Below are 25,291 nucleotides of genomic sequence, written 5' to 3' on the forward strand. Positions count from 1 at the left end.
GGTGTTTTTCATACCGTGTTGGACATACCGTTTGCAACGTGGAGGGAAAAGATGGGGGAGATTGACTATAAAATTACTTCGCTCTTTCGCAGCTGTCGTGAGTGGAACGATGCCCTGAGCGATGAAAAAATGAGCCATTGTTGAACACATGTGCACACTTACCCTCAACACGGATCGTATTGCAGATGGGGGGGGGGGGGGGGGGATGGGGGAGTCGTGCTCTACTTCGTTTTATGGTATAAAAGCAGACTCGTCCGAGAGAGGAGAAGAGCAAAAGAGAGAGAGAGAGAGAGAGAGAGAGAGAAATATGGAAGACCGCTGTGAACGCAGGCTCAAGAGAATAAGGCCTACCCCGATCGTGCTGAGGGCTATAGAAGAAGAAGACGGAATGTCCGACCATCCTTCATCTCCGGAGGAGAGTTACGCCGTTCCTTTGCCGCCGACACCTCCCCCGAGCCCCGAGCTCTCGCGACAGCTTTCACCCACTCGCTCTGAGGAACCTGTCGTCTCGGGGCACGAGGAGACTGTCGTTACGGAGCACGCTAACGAGGATCCCGCGGGGATGGAGGTTCAGGACACTCCTTCGAATGAGAACTCGCTCTGCGGGTCGGATGACCCATTGCCAACGACCATCGACGACCCCGACGCACCGCTCACATGCTGGCTGGAGAGGGTCGAGTTTTTCAAATGTCTGGAATCAGCGGTGCTTCATTGCCTCAACAAGGTTCTGAGAATGTACGCCGAAGCCAAATGCAACGGTTGTCAGATCAGCCATCCTAGCCAGAGACAACACACGTGCTTGCTCGACCCACCCGACGACATATATCAGACCTCCTTTCACGGTGTGATGCGGATGCTGTGGGACTCACAGTTCGTCCAAGCCCTTGAGAAATATATGGAGAGCTACGGGTTTTACGAGACATGCGAGGGCGACATAATCGGGCCTGCAGCAGAGATTCTTTTGCTGGGGTATAGATCAGGAGGACCGATCTACGACCGCATCTACCGAATGTACGATGAAATCAAACCTGACGAGGAGAGAATAGAGCGTTTCATAAAGCTGGTCATGGACTGCTGCTATACCTGTTAACTTGATTTTATTCCATACCGTCATATATGCATTTATTCAGTGTGTTTCTGCAGCTACCTCTTATATTTTATTCTATACTATTATATATTTGATTATTCAGTGTGTGTTTTTTTTGCTGTGCTGGTAGCTATTATATACGCTTGTAGTTTGATTTTTTGCTGACGCCTATATGTATATAGTTTTTTCACGCATGTGTTTGATTTTATTCTATACTATTATATATTCAATTATTCAGTGTGTTTTTTTTCGCTGCTACCTCTTATATTTTATTCTATACTATTATATTCAATTATTCAGTGTTTTCGCAGCTACCTCTTATATTTTATTCTATACTATTATATTCAATTATTCAGTGTGTTTTTGCAGCTACTATGCGGTACTCACGGTCATCATGGTTCAAACTTTGTTTATGATAAGACATTAATAACGTTTGTGTGTATAAAAAAAAAAAGTTGAATAAAAAGTCTGAATAAAGAATCATGCCTTTCTCTGTGTGTACAAAAAAAAGTTGAATAAAAAGTCTGAATAAAAATCATGACTTTCTCTGCGTGTATAAAAAAAAAGTTGAATAAAAAAAGTTGTAGTAACGCGGGGCCACCACTTCTGTATCTTATGTCTTTATTAACAATACCTGAAGACATGAAAATAAGTAGCCCAAGCTAACAACATTATTGCTTTTTCTGATGCATACACCCAGTCGCTCCTCACTCCCTGCAAACATGAAAATCCCCTTACAACTAGCTACTACTGCCATCTAGAGGGTAGCTGAACCATAAACCCCCTTTACTACAAGAGTCTGAATAAAGAATCTCGCCTCTCTCTGTGTATAAAAAAGAATTTGAATCTCAATCCACGCCTTTTTCTCTCATTTCGGTTCAGCCATGTCTGAGAAGCGTGCGATGAAAAAAGCGTATTACGATCCGGCCGACCCCGGTAGCTTCGGAGGGGTAGAAAGACTGCGAAGGACCGTGCGGGATGAAAAGGGGAAGCCACCGTCTGTGGAAAGGGTAAAAGATTTTTTATCGGAGCAGGATGCTTATACTCTACACAAACCGGCCAGAATACATTTTACTAGAAATAGAGTTTTTGCCCCGCGTCCCTTGAGCCAATTTCAAGCCGACCTGTGCGATATGCAGGCTTTATCGGATTATAACGATGGGTACAATTATTTATTAACGGTCATAGACGTATTTTCCAAGAAAGCTTACGTTAGAACTCTCAAAAGAAAAACATCCGCGGAGGTGGTAAAGGCTCTAGAATCCATTTTCTCTGAAAGCCAGACGCCTGTAAAGTTACAGACAGACGCCGGAAAAGAATTTTTTAACAAAGCTTTTGAAGGTTTGATGAAAAAACATGGCATCGTGCATTTTTCCACATACAGCGAACTCAAAGCTTCGGTGGTCGAAAGATTTAATCGTACTTTAAAAGGTCGAATGTGGAGATATTTCACGGCTAACAACACCTTGCGATACCTCGACGTGCTGCAGGACTTGGTGAAAAGCTACAATAACAGTTTTCACAGCAGCATTAAAATGGCGCCGGCTCAGGTGACCTTGGAGAACGTTGATCGAGTGTTTCAGAACCTGTACGGTAAGCCGCCACTCCGGAAGGCTGGTTTGAAGATGGGTTTTGAGACGGGGGATCTTGTCAGGATATCGAAATTAAGAGGGGTGTTTGATAAAAAATACGAACAGAGTTTTACAGACGAGCTTTTTTCGGTGGGCGAACGCCTCCCTCGCGACCCTCCGGTGTACAGACTGAAAGATTATGACGGAGATCCGGTCCAAGGCACCTTCTACGAGGCCGAGTTGCAAAAAGTAAAAACGGACGGGGGCAAAGTCTACCACGTGGAGGAGATTCTGAAGAGGCGTACGGTCAGGGGCGAAAATCAGGTCTTTGTACGGTGGAAAAACTGGCCCGAGAAATTCAACAGCTGGATCAGAGAGAGCGATTTAAAAAATATATAAAAAACGGACGACGTCCGTGAGGGTTCATCATTTCTCAGTCATGTACGGTCAGAAACACGCGGGTTTTTACATCACCCTACCGTCCAACGCCAGTCTCGATGTTTTTAAAGATAACAAAATCTCCAGTTACCGCGTGGATCTGGCTCAGCATATCGATCTGGAAGGGGAATGGGAGGTCGCCTTGACGGAGATTTCCTATCCTCACACGTGGTATACCGTACCCGAAGAACGAGCATACTATGAATATAAGTTTAAACCAGAAACCCCGGAGACGAAGAGCAAGGTGCGTCGTCACAAATTCCCAACGGGTTTTTTTGCTAACTTGGGACAGTTCAAAACGGAGATGGAGGCCTCGTTTAGAAAAATCAACTCCGATATTTACCTGTCCTACAACAATTATCTGAGGAAATTCGATTTCCAAGCGGGTGGGCAGACTCATGTGCGGTTTTACCCACCGCTCGCTTACATTATGGGTGTGAGACCGGGAGAATGGATAGAATTCGACAGGAAGCTGGCCGATTACCCAGCTGATCTACGAGCTGGATTTTATCACATGTTCTGTTACTGCGACGCGGTTCGCCCTCAGCTGATAGGCGACGCTTATGCTCCGCTGATGAGGGTGGTCGACGTGCGCGGAGCGTATGGGGATGTGGTAACCTTACGATTCGATCTGCCGTATTATTTACCCGCGAGCAAGCGCCACATCGAGAACATAAAGGTCGAGATAAAAACGGATCAGAACCAAGAGGTTGAATTCACTTACGGGAAGGTCATCGTGACGCTTCACTTTAGACCGAAAACATATGGTGTATGAATCTATATAAAATCCATCCTTTAACGCGACCGTCATTCGCGTATAGGCCTGAGAGGACGAAGCTACGTTTGAGGGTGTCGGAGAACTAATTAAAAAATAAAATGGCTCGGGTACTAGCGATGGAAGACCCTCACAGATTTGTCCGATACTACGAAAATCAGGCCGGAGGCGATTTAGGAGGATTTTACGGAGCCCCTGTAATGTACGGTCGTGGTATCGGCTCTATATTCTCAAAACTGTTTCGTTTTGTATCCCCTCTGCTGAAAAAAGGGTTCGACATTGCCAAACCCCATCTTAAAACGGCCGCCACCCGTATCGCTACGGATGCGGTCGGTAGAGTTGTGGGGAAAATGTCGAACTTCGACGATCGGAAAAAACAAGAGGGGTCAGGGGGCATCGTGGTTTTGTCGCGAAGGGTGAGGAGACGACCTCCGGGGGAGCGCCTCTCGTCGAGTTCTAATAAACGTTCGACGGGTAAGAAGAAGAAAACAGTTGGCAGAAGCGGTCGTTCGAAGAGGAAACCCTCCCGGAGCTCCGATATATTTTAACCGACGTAGGGGAAATTCAAACAAAAAAAAAACATGGCTCTCTTGCATCAGAAATCCCACGAGTGCACGCTGCGCGAGCTGGATCTATTTTCAGCACCAATGACACAGCTTTCGATCGAAGATAAAATATACACCGAAATCTCTCCCGTGTCTGCCATCACGGACACGGGACCCATCGAGTTTTTCATCCCCGGAGATGGGGAAAAGTATCTCGATCTGAATGACACCATGCTGCATCTCCGCGTAAAAATCACCAACGCCGATGGCACGGACCTGGCCGACGCGGCCGCGGTAGGGCTCATCAATTACCCTCTGAATACGATATTCAGTCAATGCGACGTCATTCTGGGGGACCGTCTAATCTCACAATCGAGCGCCACACATCCCTACCGTGCCATGATCGAGACTCTGCTCAACTTTTCACCGGATACCCTCGGGAGTCAATTCACAGCCGGTCTTTTTTACAAAGACACCGCGGGAGCGATGGATTCTGTAGCGATCGCCAACGGTCCTAACAGAGGATTAAACAAGAGAGCCGAATTCAGCGCTAATTCTAGAGAAGTGCACCTGCTCGGCCCACTCCACGGGGACATATTTTTCTGCGAGAGACTTTTGCTGAACTCGGTCGACCTGAGGGTCAAACTGACACGCGCCGGAGATGCTTTCTGTCTTATGGGGGCGCGCGACTCGGGATTCCGACTGAACGTGCTGGGAGCGTCTCTCTTCGTGAAAAAAGTGACCGTAGCCCCTGCTGTGCGGTTAGGGCACGCGGCGGCCCTGATGAAAGCCAACGCTCTCTACCCTCTCTCACGCGTCATCGTGAAAACCTATTCCATCCCAGCAAACTCTAGGATATGTAACCAGGAGAATCTATTTCTCGGAACCACTCCTAAATACGTGGTTTTAGGTATGGTGCACCACGAAGCGTTCACGGGGAGAAGAGACCTATCCCCGTTTAACTTTGTACATAACGACGTAGAATATCTGGCTCTCTGTCAGGACGGTAGACAGATCCCCGCCAAGGCTTTCCAGCCCCAATTCAACAACAGACAATCCGTCAGGGAGTTTTACAACATGTTCATGGCTACGGGGAGACATCTGAAAGATTTACCTCTGAGTATTAACCGTAGCGAATTTAACGAAGGATACGCCCTGTTCGCTTTTAATCTCAACCCAGCCGATGACAACGATGCGTTGTCGGTCGTATCGAGCGGAAATTTGAGACTGGAGATGAGATTCAGAGCGCCTTTAGCGAATACCACTACTCTTATCGTCTATGCTTGTTACGATTCTATTCTAGAGATTGACTCTAAAAGACAGGTGCTGGTGGATTATTACTAAACATGGATAATCTTCAGCTAGAGAGTCTTTTGCGGCATCTTCCGAGGAACGTATTTCGTGGCGTGTGGGCTTCCGACCACCTACCCTCTCTGAATCCTTCCTTTAGACCTCCCGCCTACTTCGTGGTCAACACGCACCCTGCTCACATGCCCGGCGAGCATTGGTTAGCATTAACCCTGGAAAAGGAGGGTGAAGCCACATTTTTTGACTCTTACGGATTTCCCCCGGACTTTGCGCATTACCCTTCGACCATCCTGCAGTTTTTGGAAAAACGCTCCGAAAACATCAAGTACCACAGCACTCAGCTACAACAGTCTATGTCTACCGTATGCGGTCATCACTGCGTCTATTATCTTTACCACCGAGCCAGAGGCTTATCTTTTGACCAAGTTTTGTCTTTGTACAACGAGGAGGACTTGATAAAAAACGATCTTATGGTGTATGACTTTGTGAAAAAATGTGGGTTAAAAATAAAAGCGATTACTGCGGTGGGGCAGGGTTGCTGTTCTTTATCTGCATGTGAATACAAGTTGTGAAAAATGAAAGACTGTACGCATAACGATTCGATTAATTAAACTCTTTATTGACAAAATATTTGTCTCAGACATTTATTATTATTATCGCGAATACTCGATCCATCGAGGGGATAGAACGATTCGTTTATTGCTCCTGAACTTCTTAGAGGTGAGAGGTGCAGGGGGTGTGATCCATCGCGGGGATAACGAAGCCGAGGTGCTTTTAGGATGTGATTTTAAACCGGTAACGCTACCCTCCTTCAGGGAACGGTATTGTTCTCGAGCGTGCGGGTTATTTACCGAAGATAATGGGACGTTCAGTTCCGATAAAGTATTCAGAAATTGCATCCAACCGGCGGGAGGGAGTGTTTTTTTCTTATAGGAGAGAGAAAGATGTTTGAATAAATCGATCATATGAGACCCTTTCGCCGTCTCACCCTTATAAACAAATTCCCCCTTCGAATTCCATCCCCCGCCGCTCTCCTTTAATTTCTCGACGATGTACGCTGCGTTCTTGCGACCCCGAGGGGGTAGGCTTTTCAAAACTTCATCGCCCGTACGGTCGAAATCGCCCCCGTCTGACGCACGTGCGGTTCGAGAGGGAGAAGAGGAGGGGTGCGGATCTCCCACACGGGCGGGGATCCGAGCCCTCTCCTCCTCGTCAACCTCCCCACCCTCTCCATCCTCGGGTCGCTCCCGTAATGTCAGAGTGACTCTACGCTCGTCGCGCCGATCCTGCTTCAGCAATGTCAAATATCTCTGCAACAAAGCGTCGTATTTTTTAATTTTTTCATAAGAACTCAGCCCCGGCTCGTTTAACACCTCCCTCATTTTATCGTTCAAATTGTCTTCGGCGGTTTCTCTGACCGTAGACCGGGTCAGACCGCTTAACCGACGGGGTGAGACGAGAAACATTTTCCGAGCTTTCTTCAAAGTCATTTTATTTTTTATTGTCTACTAGAGAGCCCTCCGATAAGATTCCCTATCAGAGGTATGACGGTCGAGAGCAAAGGTAAAAGAAACCCTCCAGTCTGTTTCTTCAGAACCCTATGTTTGCTCTTTAAACAGGTTTTTTCATCAGCCAACAGCCTGATAATTTTTCTCCACTTTTTGAGTTTTTTGTATTGCGAAGGTGTTAAGGGGATGTTACCCTTGAGAAGGTTTAAAGAGATCTCACACAAGGTTCTGACAAAGTCGGGAGAGCAGTATTCGAGAATCTCTTTACGTTTCCGGGGAGCGGCGTAGTACAGAGCCGCCAGCAAGGGAGCGTTCCTTTTTATACGAGTCGTCATGACGTTTTTGGGACGTACACGGTCGAGCTCTGGTGAGGGAGCAGTCCGCTCCTCAACCTGTATCTGTCTGGGCACCCCGGGGTGAGGTCGATGATTAAATAACCGTGAGGATCTCTGGTGGCATCTTCGAAACATTCCAAGAAATAACCCTTTTGTGAAGGAAAGATCTGATGGGCTAATACGCTCACCTGTAGTTTATCCCGAGGGTTTTTAAACAATACCAGATAATTACTGTTCAGGCTGATGGTACGGTTGTGTTTACCTCGCTGAAACACGTTTTGAGTCAGCATCATGACGCTCATGTTTCTGTGGTGTCTGTACTGAGTGAAAATTTTAACCACTTCAGGATGTTCGGATGCTTGAAAGATAACATCGTCCAGAATGATCAAATGGTTTAAGTCCTGAGGAAACAGGTTTTCATCTTCGAAAGAATCAGGAAGCCCTTTGACAAATTTTATCTTTTTATTCATTTTCTGCAATTCATCATACATAGGCTGGTAAGAAGTGTAGACCCATACAATGTTTTCGGGTACGACATTCATGACCCTTTCAGAACATTCCAGTACACTCTTTACAAAACAGGTTTTCCCACAGCCACTAGGGCCCGCTATTATACAAGAGAAAGGACAGACGAACCTGTGTTCGAAATCTGTTTCTTCTATAACCTCGAGATGTGACATTTTATTTATTTATTTGCCCCTCCAAAAAAAAAAATATAGATTAATATCCGAACGGCAGAGTAGTACCGTCCGGAAAGAGTTGTCTTTTGTCGTATACAACCCGAAACTTTTTCTGAAATGTCGAGTTTTTTAATGAGAAACCCTTTTTATCACGTGTTATTCCATGCTGTGGGATCTCGATAGAGCCCGGCACCCCTCCCTCCCCAGAGATCTTTAGGTAATCCTCCACCAGATCTCTGACGCTGTCAAAGTTGACTCTCTCACTACATTCTACGGTCTGTGTGATCCCTTTGACGCGCATCACCACTTTTTTTTTATTCTTTGTCTGATAGGCGTAACTCTTGGGCCCCGCTGCCGCAAACTCCTGTATGCTATCCCCGCCCAATTCGTCGGTCAGGTCACCTAGGTAATTACCCAATTCTAAAGGAGTCTCCCCCTCCTTCACCACATAAATTAAACTATCCGTGTCTGTGTAAAGAACTCTGTCCCTCAACCTTTCCAGGTAGCTGTACAGTTTGAGACGCGCATGGGCTGTGGTGAATGCGGCTATGAACACATTACTCCTTCTGCCTGGGGGTTGAATGCAACGGTCGCTGAATCTCCACCTGATCAACGCTCTCTGGTCGTCCAGAACATCAAAGTAATCGATCACGTATTTACCGGAAAACAGATAGCTGAAAAACTTTTCAGGATCCGATACTATCTCGGTGCGGAGCAGATCGTCTCTCTGAGCAAACTTCCCCCAAAGACTATTGAGACAGAGTTTAGCTACCTGTCTCTTGGCCGGATTCGCCTCTATCTTTTCAGGGTCTAATCGGACCCCCTGACGTTCCAGATACTCACTGACGTACATCTCCCTGCTGACCGGATCCTTAGCTTCGGGCGGGTAACCGGACGCTTCCTGCTTTCCTTTTAAAAACGAGTGTACGTACCCTGTGAACACAGAGTCGCTGCTTTTATCGAAGTGCCATACCTCCGTGATTTTAGCCACTCTGTAGCCCATCTCCAAGGCTTTGTTAAATTCTACAGTGACCCACACACCCGTCAATGCTCGGGCGTCATCGTCATGCGAGCACGGGTCTCTCTGCAAGCATGATTCTGCACATGTGCGACACAGAGGAAAGAGCAATTTACCGCTCTTGCTTTTGTACGGTAAAACAGGGAAAAAGAGCCCACGAGGCGGGTAGACTGTGGCTCTGATGAGACCAAAGTAATTTCTAGGGTCGCCGAAATCTTTGTATATGATAGTAGGGTGATCTAAGGGATAAGAGCATGCACTGTTAACGTATGGATATAGAGAGGTGACGTCGACGTAGAGCACCTTTTCCCCGGGCCCCGCTGTGTGTCTCAGCTTAAGAGCGCTCGTTCGACCTCCGTAAAGAGCAGCGCGAGGGATCAGAGGCTCCGGAGGATTAAACGTACGGAGAAACTCTTTGACACGTTCACAAGATTTTTTCATCTCGTGCCACTCGTGTTCTCTCACCACCGTCACGCGGACGCCATGTTCGGACTCTAACGTCCTCACTCTCTCCTCGCTGTTCAACCATAATTCGCCGAATCTGACGTCTCTCAACGGGCACGTCTCTGCAGGGTCGAAACACGTCGGACACCCGTGGTAAAAGCACCCGTGATATTCCCACGCGTACTTTTCTCCGTCAATCTCGGCGTAACCGTCTACAAAAAAAGGACCGATCTGCTTTTCCCCCCTATTTAGAGCGTGCTGAATAAAGATTTTTTCTTTCGCCATGATCCATTCTAGCCATTGGATGGACGCGTGCGAGAATCTTTTACACCCCCGGGTGTAACCGTAGGGGCATGGTATGGCCAGCGTCTTAGGAGTCATATAATTTGTGATAAACACTTTCATGCAGGCTGACGCTATGGTGATCGAATCGAACGGGTCCACCCCCGTCTCTCCGAGAAACTGATCTCTGAATTTCATGCAACCCTGGGAAAGTATAACCACGTCGTTTTTACAATAATGCAGAGCTTCCTTCCTAAAGTTAAAAACGCCCCGCGCTGCCACGTCGTACCATTCGTGAAAATCTTGACGTTCCCGCTCCGACATGCGTTCTACCCCATAATCGGAGGCGGGTGGGTAGGGTCCTACGTACTCGAGATGTTCGGCCGAGCTGAATTTATGAGGAAAATACCCCTTGGTCTGATCGGTGAAACCTAAGGCTTTTGGGAAATCGCTAAGACGCATGGGTAGGAAAGACAGAGAGTCTATGAATTTTAGTTCATAATGAGGATCTTCAAAACTGAGGATTTTACTCCCCGTCATGAGAATATGTCGAGGCGATAACCCCTCTTTCAGCATACCTTTCAAAACCAGATAGCTGTCGAACCCTTTGGCGTTGTGAGCGATAAAAACGTTACGTCTGTAGCGCTCATTTCTGAAATACATAAGAAAATGTTTAACGCATCCATGACCGTAAAACCACTTCTCTTCGCCTTTCAATGTTTTCGCATACACCAGAAAAGGTACGTGCACGCCGTTCTCTGTGGCGAACGTTTCAAAGTCATAAAAAATCAAATCAGGATGGTCGGCTCTCACGGGGAGAGGGCGAATGTAACACCTGTGGTCGGCTTCCAGCTCCCTCGTTAACGTCTCCCCACAGATTCTACATTTCGGCTTAGCGCAACGATGACCATTTCCTACACGGGTGCTCGGTCCTGTGTTGTAACACAGGCCGCATCTAGCACATTTTTTAACGAGCTCGCAGAGACTGACCGACCTACCCGTTACAAAGTTCCTCTTACCTTCTTTGTGACGGGCGAAACACGCCGGGGAACGACACTTTCTGAGGCAGTCCGAGCATTCTACAGGATTGTACTCTTGCATGGGACACTCCCCATTGTTACAAATATGACAATAGCCCCTGCAGGAATGCACATAGGAGCAATTAAAACCCTTGTAGCAATAATTACAGACGAATCGCGTGCCTATAAAACCCTTGAGGTTTTTTATCCCGTAATAATGGTTATCCAGTAAAAACAAAAACAAAGTTTGGGAACGGTCGGGGAAATCTGTTTCAAAATGCGAGAGGGTGTTAGACGTTCTGTAAAACACTACGATTTTACGTTCTAAAATGTCTTCGAATTTTCGCACGTCGCTAAAGCCGACGGGTGTCTGCTCGTCCAGACCGACGGCTCGCTGCCACTCTCTAGCTTGTCTCTCGCACTGCCCATCTGTGAAACTGCCGTTACACACGTGAGCTAGACTGATGGCGAAGCAGAGCTGATCTCTGCGGTCCTCTGTAACGTACAGGTGACGTCTTTTTTTACATATGATTTCGCAGTCTAAAGTTTTCTCCAACTTACGTTTTCCCCCGCCTCTAGGGTTCTGCACCACCTGAACAATCAGATCCACTCTTTCATTCGCCACAACCCCGGTATTCGACTGTACTAACCGATCGAGCATATCTTCAAAAACGGGTAGAATATTTTCACCCGTGCCGTCGGCGACTACCGACGCGTGAACTCTTACATTTTCACCCTCTACACTTAACTGTACCAAGTCCCCCCTCCCAGCTACGGCTCTCGCATCATCGACCAATTCCCGAATGAGACCGATCACGTTTTGATAAAACGTAGCGATATCAGGCTCATCCCCTGGTGGAGGGATTGTTAACACGCGTCTCATTTTTACAGTATTAAAATTCTCGTGCGTCGTGACTTCGATTTCTCTTTCACCTCCTCCTCCTCCTACCTGTGTCTCTTCACTATCAGCACCGCTCCCATCCCCTCCACCCCCTCCTTCTCCCAATTCTACCGCTTCACCCGCGACCCCTCCTTCTGGTACTTCTTCCTCTATCCCCTCCCCCTCACCCTCCACACCTCCTTCTACCCCCTCACTGTGCGGCCTTCTTTCCCCCTCTTCTTCTTCTGTGCTTATAGAACGAATAGCGGCCTCGATTTCCAGAAATGGATCATCGTGCCTATTTAGACCGAGGATTGCATTTTCTATTGCCTGTAGAGGATCTTGCTGGATCATCGAGGCATTATTGTATATGTCCTGCTGCATGTCTATGTGAAAGGAGGGGCGGATAAGCCGTAGCCCTTCTACGCTCAGCCTTAATTCGGCAAGGACCCGTTCTAAAGTCTCATCCATTTTTTTTAAATTATATATGTATTTTTTTATTTTTTTTTTAATGAAATGTATTTTATATATATATTTAATATATATGTATTTATTTTATATGTTTTATAGTGTTTATATGATTTATAATGTTTATAGTGTTTATATATTTATAGTGTTTATATTTATAGTGTTTTATAGTGTTATGTTTTTTGGTTTATCTCGTATGGTTTTACTTTTAACGAGGGGTCTAAATAAAACGTCACACCTCAGGGTTAAATGATTTTTTTTTATTTTTCTTGCACACTTTTATTATATAATTTTCCCCTATCTATAACCCAGCATTCACAATGTCAGAAATATTTCCCTGATGCTAACATACATTCGAAAACATGAATTCACAACATCAAAATATAGCTCGACACGGACATGCATTCAAACCTTTCACACAAAACCTTTTTCACACGCGTTAGAAAACGTGGCGCTGTAGTCACGAATCAGGTCGCGAATCAAATCGCTAGTTATTTCAGCGAGTCGCAAGATTCCGCTGTCACGGCGCTGGCGGAGAGGTGGCGCTATTCTCAACCGACGGGCCCGTTCAGGTCTCGCTTCCTGGTTAGAGACGCTGGCTGAAAAAAATAAAAACCCCTATCAAAATCTTATACGTATAGGTATATAAAGAAGAAATACAAAAATATACAACGTATACATACCGGCGGGGTCAGCCTGAGGAAACCTGCGCTTAAACAGGGGTCTAGTGGGACTCTGGCGCTCTCTCCGACTTCGCTCTGCTTCCTGATTCGGTTCTGGGCCGTTATCCGATTCGGTCTCCGCTTCGGTCTCTGTTTTAAAAAAAGAAGGCGCGTGTCAAAAAAAAACGTATCATCACACACACACACACACACACACACACACACACACACACACACTCGCGCGCACGCGCACACACACACACACACACACATTTATAAAACACACCGTTAATCACGCTTTGAGATCCACAACCCCCTTCCCTGGTTGAACACGCGGGTGATTCGACTGAATCTGTAGAGGATTAGAAGAAGAAGATTGTCTAATGATCCTTTATATTTATATATATATATTTGAATAATAAAATTTGAAATAATACAAACCTGTAAATAATCGCTTCACTAGAGACGCTGTCTTACTGACTAATCTCCGTCTCTTCGCTCGCCGAGGCGCATCACAGACTTTTAAAACTGGTGTCACGCTCGCGAATTGCGGCCTCGCCGGTCTCGGAGTTGTTGATATTTCTATTACGCCATTTCCGCTTCTCGGAGGAGAGGAGGGAACGCGACGATCTCGCGAGATCGCTGGCGAGGCCCCTGTTAGAATCAAATCCAAATCGTCCGCGAGACTGTCGCTTCCCGATCCTCTCGCAAACTCATCAGGATTAATTCCCCGTGTAAAATCTGTCACGCGTAGTAAAAAAAAAAAAAGTTTTTTCACCAGAACTAAATAACAGAGGTCAAAAACAAAAAAAAACACAGAGAGAGATACGGTACCTGGGTCTGTCTGAGTGAGGCTAATACCCTCTAGTTCTTCCGCTGTAACTTTATTAAAGAGAAAAACATATTTAAAAAAGTACAGAAGAGTTAAAATAAAAGAGAAATTAATAGAAAAGCTTACCATGATACTCAGGCACCTGGTGAATTTCAGCTTGAACTTTTAAAGCTGAGAATACATAAAGTGATTATTTAAACAATGTTTTTAAGAGAAAAGAAATACCTTATAATTTCAACAAGTTTTCTTACCATGAGCCATCATGTCGATCCCCGAATTTCTTCATGGAAAATGTTAGTCCGTCTCGTTTCTTATATACCCTAAAGTTCTTTTCCCACCGATACACCTGTCACAAGTTCTCGAGCAACCATATACACCTGGCGCATCATATCATCTCTTTAGAGGGTGGAGGGGTAGACTGTCACGACTGCTCAGTCAACACGTGCTCTGCGGCCGCAGAGAATCAGAATGAATGAATCCTGGTACATGAATTAAAATATAATTTTAAAATATATTTTCAGAATATGAGGATCGCGCTGGGAAACAGAATAAAATGTGATGCTCGAAATAAAATCTATTTTTTTTTGCATATAACAGAGATTCCGTTTATGTTGCAAAAATAAATAAATAAAGTATTAATAAAAGATCCGAAATCGCACGATACAGGGAGAAAGGGGAAAAAAAGTTCATCGCTACGACCATCAACTCTGACTAGCTTCAAATAAATCACTTATACACAGCAGTAACACATAAATAATTTGTACATTGTGCATTAAATGTATGCTTGTTGGTAAAACTTGGCTAAATATAAATAGCGAGACTAACCTAACCGATGCTAAGCACTGGGTTTTTTTTTTTTTTTTTTTTTGCTAAACTCTTCCAATTGGGGAATTTTTGCTAGCTAGCTTTAATCCAAATTTATCTAAGATGTATTAAATATTAGCTAAAGTTTAAGACCGGAACGGCATGACACTAGCCGCCTGAAATCCGACCTCGTGCGCAGGCCGGATAATTTGCACGGGGCCCCTGACCAGGGGGTGAGGGGGTGAGAGAGAGAAAGGGGGTTGAAGCGCGTGAACGGACCCCCGCTCGGAACTCAGATGCGCGTGAACGGACCCACAAAAATTAGGGAGGGGGATCGGGGCGGGACATCTGCAAAAAAAGAAGAATCTCATTGGTTGAAAGGGGGGCGGGACTACCCACCACGGTGCGCTCTGATTGGATAAAAAGGGGAGGGACCTCGTGACGTGGCACACTCTGATTGGACGAAAAACTGTCAAAATGCAGTTTGATGAAAGGGGGTTAGTTTATTCTCTCTCATGTGGCTTTTTAAGGGGAAGAAAGAGGGTATACTTTGCCTCTAAGGAGAATAGAACTTGAAAGTGGGTCTGTAGTGCAATTGCAAGGATGATGTGGAAGTAATTGAATGTTTTTTGTTTGTTAAAGCTTTCACAGAGGTTCTGATATTGGAATAAAATTATAGTAGATAATATACTAGAAGACTGTTGATGACAGACCCTACATAGCAACTTATATCTGCCTCTGTGCTGCTGTCCGTGGTGTCTAGATGGCTTCTTGACAGGGCATCAGCTACTACCAGTGTTTTTGCTGGTATATATTCAGACTCCATACCTCACGAGATTTGACAAGTTTCTGTTAGCAAGATCTTTGTTATTTCTGAGAGGTACAAGGGGCTTATAAACTGGTATTAGTTTGAAATGGTTCATTCAGCTGAGATATTTTCCCCAAGCATTTGCAGGCCCAAACTCCAGCCAAACATTCTTTCTCAATTTGGACTCATGTGCCTTCAACAGCAATGCCGGTTTCTATCATTCTTTTTGTAGTTGCATAAGTCTCACTCCATACTCATTGCCCCAAGCTTGCCCCAAGAACTGTATCTGACTCTGTCTGAAGACACAGTCAGTCCTTTCATTAGACTGACTCCTGCTCTTACCGTGACCTCAAGGACTGCGTTTCAGTCTTGCATCCTGCTGCTTCATTTTTGTGCCACATACACTTCAACCCTTTCAACATCTGCCAGAAACTATGTAATGCTGATTCTGAATCGTAGCCATTTAAAACAATATCAAGCAAATGACATGACATATTTAGTGAGCAGACTGCTTTCACTATTTTCCAGAACCTCCTGGCGGCATCTAAACAGAAAAAAACTTTTTCATCAGAGTTTAGTGAGGACTTCTTCTGTAGTTGCCAGCATGAACCTTTCTCTTTTCACATTCTCTTTCAGGCTTTTTACATGCACAAATATTGATATCTGCTCCAACTGTTGCAAGATGAAAACCATAGACGCCCACCAGATATTCACCCTATCATCAGGAGATCATGAATTTAAATCCTGAAGATGTCACAGCCATCTGTGGATGGGAGTCCAAAAGGGCATAATTGGCCCTGCTTTCATGTATGTGGAGCAGGGCAGTTAGCGATTTTGTCCAAGTGTGTTCAGCTGTGATTTAGCACAAACAGCAGGTTATAAAGATCCGTCGGCTGGCTTCAGGGGTCTCAAAGGAAGCATGTGTTAGCCTTCACTCTCCCCAGTTGGTAACATTCATGTTATAGAGGCGAGCTTGTTAGTAAGTGGGAACTGGCGATACTCTCTGGATAGGAGGGATGCAGCCACTTTCTATTGTTGCGATCAGTCTACAGGGTGTCTCAAAAGTCTCCATACACAGGGGACTATATATGTGAGCACCACATCGGTTGTGCCTTCATCAGTGCATGTTTGTGGACGTCCACGTCTCGGTTGGTCCGCAACACTTCCAGTGTTTTGAATTTGTTAATAAGTTGGGCAACAATGTCTTGTGTGATGTTCTTGCAACGCTTCCTGTTAAAGTCCATCGCAAACCTTGCAACAGCTTCCCGATCCAGCCATGGGAATGATTTCAATACGTTCTTATTTTATCAAAGGGATTCTTAAAGGTTATCTGAAAAAAATAATATAAACGAAGTATGAAATATTTTGGAATACATTTTGATAAAAAGTGATAATTTCCCCTATGTATGCAGACTTTTGGGACACCCTGTATATTGATGTACTTACAGATTTTTCAAGATTCACAGGAAAATCCCCAGTGTGTAACACCTACAGTGTTTGCATAAGTGCAACTGATCAGCACTTTAAGGATTTAGCACTTTGTTGCTTTTATTGCTGTGTGATACAAAGAACTTTTTTGCACTTTTTGTTAAATGGAATAATTCTGTATTTTGTGACTCTGTAATTTGTACAATTCCTATAGCAATAAACATGACACAATACTCCTGATCTTTATTAAAATGTATTGCATTAACACAATAATCTTGCATAATGAAAATAATGGGATGCTTTTGTTTTTCCATTTCAAGTTTATCTCAGTTTTGAGATTTAAATGCAGGTGATTACATTCAGCATCATTGCCAAAACTTTCGTTTGGGCGACTAGTTAAAGAACACATACTAGTCCTGTCCTATATTACAGCTTTTGCCTAAGTGCTACATTTAACAACATTATGGCTTATAATATTTCATAAATTGGATAGCACTATTTTCCATTATAATGACTTTAGCCTATCTCTGCACATACACTTGATCTCATCTATTTACAATCATAAACTATCAATTAGGTTATTATACACAGTATAATAGGATTGGATTAGATTGGATTAGCTGTCATCTGAACTTGCCTGGATAATGTGACAATGTTGGCAGTAAAACAAGCCACAATAAAATGTGCAAGCATGACTCTACTCCATCACACGTAGTGCTCTCTTATTGGAGTCGCACAGTGGCAGTCTCTGTACATTGACATGAGGAGGGCGAGAGAAACTGGGGCGACGATAGGGGAACGGAGATTATGAAACTATTTGTTGACAAAATGAAATGTGTTAGTAGGCCTAATGTTGTGTTTTATAATTAATCAAAGGAAAATTAGTGTCAGATAAAAATGTATGCCTTTCAAAGGAATTTATTTTTTAGCCAAAGCACCGTTGTGCATACTAGAACTCCCCCTCTGAGGTACTTGGTACAGCCTTATTGGCCTCTCCACTTCAAGCCCCTTCGCTCGCGCATCATCTTCATTATTAGCTGAATTTCCTTCATTCATAAACATTATCTAATCGGCTTAAGGCGCTTTACAGCCCAATATTAGGCACTGGAATGCGACTCAACGCTTACATTCCACTTCTTTATTTTTGGTTTGATAAATAAATCTCGTTAGAAACCTCTGGTGATGTTTGTGCATCTCTTTGTGCTGCTGCTGGAGCCGAGCCTGTGGCGGCTGGTCACAGGAAGCCCTACCGACGATAACACACTCCGGAGCGGCCATGGAGAGCAGGGAGAGCCGGGACACAACGAGCACCACAAGGATTCCTACAGCACTTTCGCTTCCGAATTTCTGGAGTCTAGATACCTTTCAGACGAAGGTAATAAACCGGGTTACTGCTAACTGGCTGTGTTTACGGATATGTTTAGTCTTTTCGTTGAGTGTTGTTGTGGGCCTGTTGAAAATGAACAGAAAGCTTATTTCGAAGCCTTCTCTTTTTATTTTTTGGACATACAGAAGGACGTTATGGCTTCGTTAGAAATATGCTGTATTAAAAACATGTATAATATTTAAGAAATTAGTTAAAGTGCGGTTTTGAATGTTGAATAGCCTCTGTGTCATGTAGTGCCTTGTTTTGGAAGCAGGGCTTCAGTCAGCACCGCGGTCAGCGCCCCTGACTGAGGCTTAAGCCACGCCCTCTGCCTGAAGCTGCTCAGCACAACAGGCCACTTACTGTCTACTGACTTTTAAATAATATTGGTTGTATTTCCTTCGATTTAAAATATCCAGATACTTTAATAACAAGCACTTTAATACTCGAATAGGCAAAGCAAAGTCAGCTTTCCAGCATCTGAGGAACATCTGGAATGCCACAAACCTGACCACCAACATCAACATAAGGATCTTCAACAACGCTGTAAAGCCTGTGCTACTCTATAGAGCTGAAACATGGAGAAACACTATCGTAACCATGAAAAGAATCCAAACCTTCATCAACGCCTGCCTCAGAAGGATCCTTCGGATCTGCTATCAGCAATCAAAACCTGTGGCTGTGAATGGGAGAGCAGATGGTAGAGGTAGAGATTCTCCAAAGGTGCTGGAGGTGGATTGACCACAACCTCCGCAAACGTACATCCAGGATAGTAAAGCAAACCTCACCTGGAACCCACAGGGTAAAAGGAAAGGGGGCCAACCAAGGAACACTTTGGAGTCGTGACCTGGAGGCAGACATCAAGAGAACAGGACTCACCTGAGGACAACTGGAATGACTGGCCCAGGATTGAAATGTGTGGAGAGATCTTGTTAGAGGCTTATGCCCTGATAGGGGCCACAGGCAATGAAATAAAAAAAAAAACTTTAATATTACTTTTTAAAGCAACGGAATGTACTGGGTAATTTGCTGCCTCATAGCTCAAGGGTCCCCAGTCTGATGCTGAGTCTCTGTGGAGTTCTGCATTTGTTCTGACTGTCTGTGTGGGTTTCCTCCAGGTTCTCTGGTTTCACCCACCTCTGAAAAATATGCTGGTAGATGGATTGGTTATGCTAAATTACCCCTCTGTGTGTGTGTGTGTGTGTATGTGTGTGTGTGTGTGTGTGTGTGTGTGTGTCTTTCATCCCATCCCACCTCAATGACCACATTTTTTTTTAATTTTCAGTTTTATGACCGGTTCTGAAGTGAAGAAATTATTTAATGTCACTAAATTAAATATCAGCTTTCATTTGAGGGTATTTACAGTGTCTTGCCACCAGAGTTTGTTAGACAACATTCCTAAAATACCTAAAGGAGCTCTATCGAATCAAGTCACCAACTGACTCCACAATTGCGAAGCAAGCCTGAAGGAGCTGGAGAGATCCACAGCATATACAGGAGAAGCTGTTCACAGGGCACCTATAGCATGGACACTGACTATAACTGGGCTTTATGGAAGTGTAGTGAGAAACAAAGCCATTACTGAAAAAAGACATGACATCTGGCTTTGGAGATTCAGCGAACATGTGGAAAAAATGTTTGTTGGTCTGGTGAGACTTATTTGGCCTTGGCACACATTTGGCAGAAACCCAATACTGCTCATTACTGTGAGAACACCATCCCCACAGTGAAACATGGTGGTGGTAGAGTCATGCTATGGGGCTGCTTTTTATCAGCAGGGACTGGGAAACTGCTCAGGGTTGAGGGCACAATGCATGAAGCGAAATACAGGAGAACTCTAGAAGAAAACATGTTCCAGTCTACAAGAGACTTGAGCAGAGGTTTACCTTCCAACAGGAAGATGACAGTAATCATACTTCCAAAGCTATACTGTAGTGGTTCAGAACAACCTGAATGTGTTAGAATGGCTCAGTCGTGAGTTAGAATAGCCCAGTCAGGCTTTTCCCAGATTCAGTGGGTCAAACTTAAGTTTAGTACTTGGTTTCCTGAAGACTGTGACTCCTCATCACCAGGCCCTAGGTATTCTGTTGGTGATGCTCTAACAAAATGTGCATATTATGCAACTTTTGGAATATGTAAGGCACAGCCCCAACACCAAGTCCACAACCACGCCCACTTCCCCAGTTTCTTCAAATGACATTTGTTCAAATTCTTTGGTATTCTGATTGAGCTCTTCAGAGCTCTTACTCTATATGGCCAAATGTATGTAGACACCTGACCATCACACCCATATGTGCTTCTTCCCCAGACTGTTGCCACAAAGTTGGAAGCACACAATTGTATAGGATGTCTTTGTATGCTATAGCATTGCAGTTTCCCTTCACTGGAACTAAGGGGCCCAAACCTGTTCCAAGGTTGGAGTGGAGAAACTCGAGTGGCCTGCACAGAACCCTGACCTCAATCCCACTGAACACCTTTGGGATGAACTGGAACACTGACTGCACCCCAGGCCTCCTCACCCGACATCAGTGCCTGACCTCACTAACACTCTTGTGGCTGAGTGAGCACATCCCCACAGCCATGCTCCAAAATCTAGAGGAAAGCTTTCCTAGAAGAGTGGAGGTTGTTACAGCAGCAAAGCGGTGACCAACTTTGGAATGGGATGTTCAACTTGCACATGCGGGGTGTGATGGTCAGGATTCCACATACTTTTGTCCATATAGTGACAAAAATATAGTGACATCTCTGCTGCCAGACATAATGCATTTTCATATATAAATGGAAACCACGATTGTCTATTTTTTATTCTGTTTCTGTTAATCACTCTTATACAGTGAATGAAACAGGTCTTTGTCTTTGATATGTGTCACCCAGGTTATCCCTTCCCAACTGCACCGCCTGTTGACCCTTTTGCCCGCATCAAAGTCAGCGACTGTGGAGTAACGAAAGGCTGTATCAGGTGAGCTTAAAGTTTAATATTTAACATACTGATATGCTATGCATTAGAACATACTTATACCATGGCATTCTTTAATTCCTGATTCTGATTGGTCAGAAGATGTTGATTAATTTTCTATAACAGCAGCTCTGACAGTAGTTCCGGCTGTAAGGTTTATATTAATGTGGCATTACAATACATTATAATGTATGGCAGTTGCTCCAACATGAAATGTAACTGTAAATAGATAAAATATATGACGTGTCATTCATTACTAAATTAAAAATTATATTCATTTTCAAATCACTGTGGTACAACGGGAACGAAATACTTTGCGGCGTGCTGTTATTGGAGAGTAATCAATATAATCATCACACAATGGTGTTTTTGATTATTTTCCTGTAGCAGCACACTAAGACATGTTTTATTTCTTACATATCAGTTTTTGTTAGGAATCACACTGATAACACAATGTCGACTAATTTGGCTTAGTCCAGCTACATACAGTTCACATAACGGTCACTAATGTCAGTTAAATCAATTAAAGTGTTATATATAAATAATAAGGAGCAATAAATATAAACAAACTGTTGAAGTTCCTAAAAGCAATATATATGTCTCTTTATCTCTGTCTATATTTATTTGTGTGTGTGTATAGGTATGGAAAGCCGGGCTGTGATGCAGAAACATGCGAATATTTCCTAAGTTACAGGCGCATCGGTACAGATGTTGAGTTCGAGATGAGTGCAGACACAGATGGCTGGGTTGCTGTCGGCTTTTCTTCTGACAAGAAAATGGTAATTATAAAAGAAAGCGAATTAAAAATGTGGATCTGAGATAAGCAAGGGCGGATATTTTAGAAGCAACCAAGAATGCTATTCAATATGTTTTAATGATTTCATTTTCAGTCATGGTTATAAACTGTTATCCCTCTCCCAGGGAGGTGATGATGTCATGGGCTGCGTCCACGATGATAACGGGCGGGTGAGGATCCATCATTTCTATAACGTGGGCCAGTGGGCCAAAGAGATCAGGCGAAACCCAGCGCGGGATGAGGAGGGCCTCTTCGAGAACAATCGGGTGACTTGTCGCTTTAAGCGCCCACTTCATGTGCCACGTGAGGAAACGCTGGTAGACCTGCATCTCAGCTGGTACTACCTGTTTGCCTGGGGACCTGCTATACAAGGTATGTGTGTATTAGGGGTGTAACACATTGCCTTTATCTGTATCTGTTTAGTATTGCATGTTGTGTCCCATGGGATCTCTGTCTCAATGCACACCTCCACTCTCAACTCTCTACTCTCAACCAGATGGTATGTGATTTAAATAAAAAGTGGGTGTGGCCTAAATTGGAATGGTAGGTTTGTATGTACGTCAGTATGTTTCTTCTTTGTTTCTTTCTTGGTCTGTAAAATCTGGATCTTACAGTTCCTCAACTACATCACTCAGGTTCATAACTGTTGTGGCCAGGGCTGTTTTTAAAATCCTGTTTGTGCAGATATTATTTTTGTTTGTACCTTCCCACAATATTTTCTGATTCTATCATGGGCACAGACTCACTGAAACTGGACAATTGAAGACTGGAAGAAGACCAGGTGATTTTTTTTTTCCAGTCTTCAACTGTCCAGTTTGGGTGAGCCTGTGCCCATGATTGCCTCAGATTCCTGTTCTTGGCTGACAGGATTGGAACCTGATGTAGTCTGCTGCTGTTGTAGCCCATCCACCTCAAGGTTTGATGTTTTGTGCATGCTGAGATGCTTTTATGCTCACTACGGTTGTAAAGAGTGATTATATGAGTTACTATATCCTGGCAGCTCGAAACAATCTGGTCATTTTCCTCTGACCTCTCTTATCAACAAGGCTTCTGTGTAAACTCTAGCGACTGTTGTGTGTGAAATTCTCACGAGAGAATTTCTCATACCGGCCCTTCTGGTTCCAACAATCATGCCACGGATATAGTCACTGAGATCGCACTTCTTCCCCATTCTGATGATTGATGTGAACATTATCTGAAGCTCTCGACCTGTATCTGCATGATTTTATGCATTGTGCTGCTGCCACACGATTGAATGATTGGATATGTGCATAAAAGAGCAGGTGTATAGGTGTTCCTATTAAAGTGGCATTACTCAGACATTAATCCACTCTACACAGAACTATCACAATTTATGTCTTTTTTTTTTTTTTTTTTAACAATCTTCAGTATGTAACATTACCACATGGCTATCTGAGCTAACATTCCTGTCTTTATTTTTCCCCAGGTTCCATAACAAGGCACGACATTGACACACCCCCAGTGTCTGATCACATGATCAGCATTTATAAATATGAGGACATTTTCATGCCAGCTACAGCCTACCAGACGTTTTCATCCCCGTTCTGCCTCCTGCTCATTGTGGCCCTTACATTCTACCTGCTCATGGGAAGCCCATAGCCAGGATGGCATACTAGTGGGAAACATGATTTCACCATGAAAACAGGCAGGGATTATTACGACTTAACAGCATTAGAGACAGGCAGCAATAAAACAGTGTTGGAGAATAATCAAAATAAAAAACAAGCTGTGTATTGAAATAACCAGAACAGCTAATCATCTGCAGCAAGCTAGATGTATGCAGTACAGATACAGTTCTAGGAAGAAGGCTGTATTACTATAGAGCATATTATTCATCAAGCTCAGAGGCCATATAGATGAAATGCCTTAGCTTTTTCATCACATGCATCTCCAGTGTTGCTGATATGTTCTGTATTCATTCACAGCTTGACAAATCAAGTGCCAAATACTGTACATGCAAGTGCCAGTTTGTTCACAGTAGCATCACACACTAAGTGATATTTTGCTCCCAGTATCACTAGGAGGCGCTGATTCTTGACAAAGAATCAGACGCAGCTATTCTGCATTATAACAGAAATGTCTAGGATAATGTCTGGGTAACACACTGAAGTTCTCTAAAATATAATATTATAGTATGACTGTGAAGCAATGTCTGTTATCTGTTGAAATAACACATTCTAACAACTTTAAGCCCACGTACGTCTTACAACCACAACGCTCCAGCATCGCAGCAGTAGTATTAGCAACTCGGAACTAGCTGAAGCATGCCAGCAAACCAGTATTTTCTGAGCCATTCCACAGACACAGGTCTCCACTAGGGCGTCTTTTTTATGTGCTATTTTGACATAAAATTGGAGCAGTATTTATATTCCACATAAACTGTAGAAAACTTGTTTTGCATTTACTAAATCAGTGTTTATCTGTTATTGATATCTCATTAATAAAGTGTAGCCCTCTCTGGTTGTTTGTTCATCATGTTATGGACTAAATTGGATTAAGTAAGGAATAAAACCCAACAGTGTATGCTGTTATAGGAAACTAATCCAAGACGGGGTGATGTGATGTGGCCTGAGTTACTGTTACCACCCGAAGTTGATTATTTTCCTCACACAGCACACCCTGAAATGTTGATTACATTACTTTTTTATTTATCAGTGAACAACACATTGTACATTTCAAACACTTACAGCAATATTTAATGTTGTGGAACAAGTTTAAAGTTAATTCTGGTTATTAATTTCATTATAACAGCTATAAACAATCATTCCCTCACCAGCCTCTCTCTCTTTTTTTTATCTCTCTTGAAGTTAATAAAATGGTAGAACCTGCAAAGCCCTCTATTCTGAAAACTTTTCCTTGGTGGAAAACTTAATGTTACAAATTTACCTATGATAATAACAAAAGACTGACACTGAAGACTCCTTCCATAAATGATAAATGTTATATAAACCTCTCTAAGCATCATGATATCAATAAATGTTTTTATTTGTTAAATAACACGTTTTTAAAGTTGTTTATCATTAGTCTTAGACTACGCGAGTCATCCACCATACAATCCTATAAGTCCTTGTGAATTAGCTGTTACTGTAGAAACAATAACTTATTACAAGCAGTGCATTAATGCTGACCTGTGATTTTAATTATAGCCAGCATGACCATCAGATCTGCTTTTATAGAAATTTAATCTATACCTTATAATAAACCAGAATTGAGAATTCAACAGTGCTGTGGTAGAATTTATTATTACCATAGTGGTGGCT

The 25,291-nt window shown here is 43.7% G+C and overlaps 2 protein-coding genes across 2 annotated transcripts; one reads left to right on the forward strand and one right to left on the reverse strand.

The window, feature by feature from the left end:
- Window positions 1–12,493: 12,493 nt before the first annotated feature.
- On the reverse strand, window positions 12,494–15,162 carry LOC117597183 (uncharacterized). The gene is made up of 7 exons (XM_053227992.1): window positions 14,104–15,162; window positions 13,979–14,023; window positions 13,855–13,902; window positions 13,462–13,761; window positions 13,307–13,372; window positions 13,042–13,170; window positions 12,494–12,957 (listed from the first exon to the last, which is right to left on the reverse strand). The coding sequence occupies exons 1-7, from the start codon at window positions 14,114–14,116 to the stop codon at window positions 12,773–12,775; spliced, it is 786 nt and encodes a 261-aa protein (XP_053083967.1). The 5' UTR covers window positions 14,117–15,162; the 3' UTR covers window positions 12,494–12,772.
- Window positions 15,163–17,882: 2,720 nt separating this feature from the next.
- On the forward strand, window positions 17,883–24,803 carry LOC113532919 (DOMON domain-containing protein FRRS1L). Its single transcript, XM_026924642.3, has 5 exons — window positions 17,883–18,267; window positions 21,133–21,217; window positions 21,855–21,993; window positions 22,136–22,382; window positions 23,458–24,803. Exons 1-5 carry the CDS (start codon window positions 18,075–18,077, stop codon window positions 23,628–23,630), a joined length of 837 nt encoding a protein of 278 aa, XP_026780443.1. The 5' UTR covers window positions 17,883–18,074; the 3' UTR covers window positions 23,631–24,803.
- The last annotated feature ends 488 nt before the right edge of the window (window positions 24,804–25,291 follow it).

The sequence above is a fragment of the Pangasianodon hypophthalmus genome, chromosome 22 (genome assembly GCF_027358585.1).
Source record: "Pangasianodon hypophthalmus isolate fPanHyp1 chromosome 22, fPanHyp1.pri, whole genome shotgun sequence".
In the NCBI taxonomy this organism is placed as follows: Eukaryota; Metazoa; Chordata; class Actinopteri; order Siluriformes; family Pangasiidae; genus Pangasianodon; species Pangasianodon hypophthalmus.

Coding starts and splice junctions, on each gene's coding strand:
- LOC113532919 (XM_026924642.3), top strand. CDS start 18,075: ATGTTTGTGCATCTCTTTGTGCTGCTGCTGGAGCCGAGCCTGTGGCGG. Junction 21,218..21,854: donor GTAACGAAAGGCTGTATCAG/GTGAGCTTAAAG, acceptor GTGTGTGTATAG/GTATGGAAAGCCGGGCTGTG. Junction 21,994..22,135: donor TTTCTTCTGACAAGAAAATG/GTAATTATAAAA, acceptor TCCCTCTCCCAG/GGAGGTGATGATGTCATGGG.
- LOC117597183 (XM_053227992.1), bottom strand. Junction 13,171..13,306: donor ATCTCAAAGCGTGATTAACG/GTGTGTTTTATA, acceptor TTTTTAAAACAG/AGACCGAAGCGGAGACCGAA. Junction 12,958..13,041: donor TCCTCAGGCTGACCCCGCCG/GTATGTATACGT, acceptor TATTTTTTTCAG/CCAGCGTCTCTAACCAGGAA.